The sequence below is a fragment of the Panicum virgatum genome, chromosome 1K, assembly GCF_016808335.1.
Source record: "Panicum virgatum strain AP13 chromosome 1K, P.virgatum_v5, whole genome shotgun sequence".
Classification (NCBI taxonomy): domain Eukaryota; kingdom Viridiplantae; phylum Streptophyta; class Magnoliopsida; order Poales; family Poaceae; genus Panicum; species Panicum virgatum.
Window position 1 is genome coordinate 7082010 of NC_053136.1, and position 5353 is coordinate 7087362.

Consider the following 5353-nt stretch of genomic DNA (forward strand, 5'->3'; position numbering starts at 1 on the left):
TCCCGCCGTGTTCTTGAGCGCCACCGCCGGCGGCAGACCTTGGCCACTCGGAGCGGCTCCCCGGCGCCCCTCCTCTAGCACCGCTGGCGCGGACATGCCGGCGCCGCCCGGCGGTCGCGTGCGCGGCGGTCGGCGGCAGGGTGTTCGTCGCGGAAGGGCACGACGAGGAGAATACGCTGCGGTCGACGGACGGCAGCGGCGTACGATGCCACGGCCGACGCGGTGGCGGCGCTTCCGAACATGGCGCAGGAGCGGGACGAAGCCGGCACCAAGTTCATCGCGCTCGGCGGGTACCAGACGGAGGCGCAGGGCCGTTTCGCTGATGGGCGCGTGGCAGCGGCGGAGGTCGTGCCCTCGGCGACGACCACGTGGTTGTCGCCGGCTCCGCGTGCCACGACGATGAGAAGACCGTTCATTAACTTGTCGATTTTTCTTTCATCACATCAAATTTGGAACACCATTGCGATTGGCTTTTGCAATCGGTTGGTGCTGCTTTGCATCGAGCACTTCAGAGCCGAAAGTGAGAAAAGACATCAGCAATGGCGGGGAAAAGCTTCCCTAGGACTCTGCCATCTCCCTTGCCGGCAGCTACAGAGCCGAAGGAGCTAAGGTGAGAGGCGACGGGGAGCTGCGCCGAGGAACGACTGGGATCGGAGAACTTGCCTGGGAGTAGTTGCCTGCCATCGTTGGGAGAGAGGAGGGTCGCCGGGGAGCCGCGCCGAGGGGCCGAAGTCTGCCACTGGCGGTGGCGCTCAAGAGTCAAGAACACGACGGGAGGAAAGAGAAGGACCTGTTGGACCCGTTCGGATCCAATCGGCCAGGACAATAGAAATGCGAAGGGTAGTTTGGTCTGTTCAAATGAAAAAACAAGTGCAGAATAATAAAATGAATTGGAAATGGTGGAAAAGGAACTGTAGCAAGATGATCCCATTTTATAATGGCAAAATAGTGAAGCCTATTTGTTTGATAGCAATCTGGCGAAGCCCACTTTTGACGATGGCGAAATCCCAAATTTCTCGGGGGATTGGAGGTGGGTAGCGCGAGCGCCAATAGGATCGCGGGTATGGATGAGGGGTATGCCGTCGTGGGTGAAAAAAAAACAGCGCTCCTCCTCTGATTGAACTGGTGGGAGGGTGATTTTCGGTTCACCAGGCATCCTGTCAAGCAATTTGAGGGCCTCAAAGGGGTAGGTTGTGAGGTGGGTGGGTAGACTTTGCTTGGTGAAAAGTGTTTCAATTGTTTAGGTTGTTTATAGTATAAGATACACAGTACAACTCACATACTCACAATAGATGCACATTCCTATGAACACATATATGCAAAATCTACCCATATGAGCATCTTCGACGATTGGATTGGCAAATTCTCGAGATTTACGAAGTCAGCACAGATGCCTTGCTATCGGCAGGAACGTGAAATTATTAAATCTTAGAATATTCGCTCTGACATGAAGTCAAACTCAGAATTTGAGGTGCTACTGTGACTTCTATTACTACTAGGCTACAGTGCCTTTCGCATAACACGCTTTTATTTTGATAAGTACTATAACGCCCTGGAAGAAGCTATTGTGCTGATAGGAGGGGCACGCGAACAATGGGATGCAGAAGCAAGGCGTTCTTCCTTCGAACAGTGATGCCAATGTCCTCACTCATGTCCAGCTCACTCGGCTTCAACCCGTCAGGGAGCTTCCAGTCGAAGTGGTAGAGCAAGGCTGCAAGCGCGAGCTCTATGTTCGACTGTGCAAACAGCATTCCCGGGCATATCCTTCTCCCCGCGCCGAACGGTATGAACTCAAAGTCCATGCCCTTGAAGTCGATTGCACCGGACTCAAACCGCTCCGGCTTGAACTCCTCCGGATCATCCCAGTACCTGGGATCCCTGCCGATCGCCCACGCGTTCACGAACACCGTGGTGCCCTTGGGCACGTCGTAGCCAAGAATCTTGCAGGACTCCCTAGCCTCCCTTGGCAGAAGCAATGGCGCCGGCGGATGCAACCGCAGTGTCTCCTTGATGACCAGCTTCAGGTACTTCATCTGTGGCAAGTCATCTTCAGTCACTCTCGGCTTCCCATTGAGAGTGCCACGCAGCTCGGCTTGGGCTTTCTTCATCACGTCCGGGTGCCTCACGAGCTCCGACATTGCCCACTCCAAGGTTGTTGCTGATGTCTCACTTCCAGCGCTAAACAGATCCTAATTAATCAGCAAAGTTTCATCAGGAAGCTACTCATAATAAGCTAGGAAACATGCATGGTAAATAAAATGGAAACAAACAGTACACAGTGAATTCTTGTTTTTTAGGATAGATTTTGAATCCTAGAATGACCTGTTTTTTTGAGACGGAGGGGAGTGCACACTTACCAGGATAACGGCTTTGATGATTCCCATGGTGAGAGGCACGTCGAGGCCACCTTCCTTTTGTACTCTGAGGAGCACGTCCACCAGGTCCTCCTCCTCCTCCTGGTCAGTGCCGTTCGCCGCCGCGGCGGCTCTCTGCTCCTCGTGCTGCTTGATGGCGCATTCCATGAGCGCAAAGTTCTTCCGGTGGTTGGCGTGCGCTCGCCGCGCCGTCCCGTTGAGGAAGCTCACGAGCGGCGACGACGGGAACAGGTCGCCGAGGCTGAGCCCGGCCACGAGCTTGAGGCCCTCCTGGAGCGACACCAGGAACTCGTCCCGCCTGCTGAACCTGTCCCCAATCATGGCCCGCACCGCCGAGTCGGCAACCAGCTCGGCGATCCGGCGGCTGACGTCGACGGGCGCTCCCTGGGGCGACGCGGCGGCGGCCGCCACGGCGGCGGCGAGGCGCGCGACCTCGTCCTCCCGGACGCGGCGGAAGGACTGGACGCGGCGGGCGCTGAGGAGCTCCAGGATGCTGATCCGCCGGAGCTGGCGCCACAGGTCGCCGTAGGGCGCGAACACCAGGCCCTGCCCCTCCTCCATCATGATCCGGATGGTGGGGCTCCACGGCCGCGACGCCAACGCGGCGTCGTGCGTCCGCATGACCTCGCGCGCGGCGTCGCGGGAGGTGGCCACCACGACGGGGACCTCGCCGAGCTGGAGGTACATGAGCGGCGGCGCGCCCAGCCGGCGCGCGAGGTCCGCGAACGCGCGGTGAACGAGCGGCCGGCCCGCGAGGTGGTGCAGGCTGCCGATCACCGGCAGCCGCCACGGGCCCGGCGGCAGCCTGACGCCGTCGCCGCCGTCGCGCTTGCTGATGAGCTGCCTGAGGAGGAGGAGCAGGGGAGGGAGGAGCAGAGCCAGGAGGAGGCACAGGTGGTGGAACGCCGGCTGCTCCATGGAAGTACGGAACTGATGGCTGGCGAGCTTCTGCAGGCTTCTTGGAGGTGCAGGACGGATGAGGCTGGAAATAAAGAGGGCTGTCTGATTGGACGACGCAAGCGTTGCGTACTGCAGCTGCGAATGCCAACGGACAAAACTTTCTTGCGAAGATTTCCCTTTCCCGATTTGCTATGCAGCTTTGTAATTTGTATGGCCGGCAACTCGCGGCGTCGCCGTCGTCCTCGTCCACGCGAGATGCCGCTTTGGCGTTTCAGCCGCGTCGTGGAGTGGCTACTGCAGGTTGAATTTGTCCTTACCATGTACTGCTTCCTTACCATGTACTGCTTCCTTCTTTCATCAATATAAGGTTGTGTTTAGATGTTTAGGGATAAAATTTTTAAAAGAGAATTTTGTTATTTCGAAGTACTAAATGAAGTCTATTTATAAAATTTTTCGCATAGATGGATTGTAAATCCCGAGACGAATCTAACGAGTCTAATTAATTCATAATTAGCGGATAGTTACTGTAGTATCACTATTACAAATCATGAATTAAGTAGGCTTATTAGACTCGTCTCGCGATTTACAGTCTATCTAAGCAAAAAAAATTATAAATAGACTTTATTTAGTACTTCATGTATGTGTTCAACCATATTATGTGATATTTTTTGCCAAAAACTTTAGAGATCTAAACATAAGCATAAACATTGGCTGAGTAACTCGATGGTCCGTACGAGAGGACGCCGTCAACGCCGGCGCTGTCGCAGGGCCGGCAGGGCGGCAGCAGACGGCATCCAGCATGCATGGCCGGCGGCGAACCCGAGATCCCCCTTGGCGGCGACCCCGGACACCGTCCCGCAAAACCCAGGCGTCGATTTGACGCTGTGTTTGGCAGGGAGGTTAGCATCGACGACATGAAAAGTACAGCCTGGACAAACTGGCTGAACCGGGGCGATTAGTAACAACTTTATAACTACCGAGGGTCTGTTTGCATGAGATAAAATTAAGTGCTAAACTTTCAACATATATCGGTCTATTATATTAATAATGAAGTGTTAAATAAAATTATCAGGTTCGTTGAGAGGATTTAAAAATTCTCATGTTAATTTTAAAAAAATCGCTTAATTGAATTCTACGAAGATCTAACAACCTAAATTAGCTTAAGAGTCACTATCGAATACGGTTAATAAATAGTTAATTTTGAAAATAAAAAATATGATATAATAGAAGAATCCATATAGGGGTGTTTTTATGCCCGTGCGGACGGTGCGACCACACAAGGCTTCAATTTCATGAGTTTGCAGCCATTTCGTAGCAAAACGAGGCCCATTTGCTAAAACGAGGCCCAGTTGCTAGAAGTTGAACTGAGCGGGTTTTTCTTTTTTATATTTTTTAAAAATAAAAATTTCAAAAATATATGTCCGTTTTGAAATATTTCAAAAATACCCCCCGGTCGCCCCCCATAGGACGACAGGCCTTAAGTGTAATTTTTTTTTCAAATTCGCAATGAGGTCCCTGGAAGAAAAAAAAAGGCCATGTCGCCCCCCCCAACGGGCGACAGGGTCCTGTCGCCCGTTGGGGGGGGGCGACAGGGGCCTCTATGTCATTTGAGCCTGCCATTTTCCGCCATTCCCTTTATCATTTGAGCATAAAAATTCAGAAAAAACAGAGGGGTGAGAAGAAGAAAAACGGCGAAGCTCTGCCGAATTGCGTACTTTTTGAAATGGTGGAAGGGCATTGCTATTGGGTCACGTATGTCTGGGCAAAGAATGCCACATTTGGGAAACCCGTGATCGCCGTGCTGAGCAGTGGCAACCTGTGATTTCGTACTCGCAGCTAGATAGACTATGGTTCCTATTTTGAGCTATTCGAGCGTGTAGTCGTCATCATCGCCGGCAGGATCTCGGCCGCTAACTCCTACCGCACCTAACTTTTCCTTCATTAAATCACGGGAAAAATCGCAAGAACTTCCCTTATTTCACGAGCATTATGGAACCCACAAACATAATAAGTTCACATCAATAGTATCTATAGGAACAAATGACAAGTAAACTACCACAATCATAAACATCGGATAC

The 5353-nt window shown here is 52.7% G+C and overlaps 1 protein-coding gene across 1 annotated transcript; it reads right to left on the minus strand.

The window, feature by feature from the left end:
* Positions 1-1381: 1381 nt before the first annotated feature.
* Positions 1382-3372, minus strand: LOC120677163 (desmethyl-deoxy-podophyllotoxin synthase-like). The gene is made up of 2 exons (XM_039958374.1): positions 2358-3372; positions 1382-2189 (listed from the first exon to the last, which is right to left on the minus strand). Exons 1-2 carry the CDS (start codon positions 3291-3293, stop codon positions 1563-1565), a joined length of 1563 nt encoding a protein of 520 aa, XP_039814308.1. The 5' UTR covers positions 3294-3372; the 3' UTR covers positions 1382-1562.
* Between the last annotated feature and the right edge of the window lie 1981 nt (positions 3373-5353).

Coding starts and splice junctions, on each gene's coding strand:
- LOC120677163 (XM_039958374.1), bottom strand. CDS start 3,293: ATGGAGCAGCCGGCGTTCCACCACCTGTGCCTCCTCCTGGCTCTGCTC. Junction 2,190..2,357: donor TCATCAAAGCCGTTATCCTG/GTAAGTGTGCAC, acceptor CTGATTAATTAG/GATCTGTTTAGCGCTGGAAG.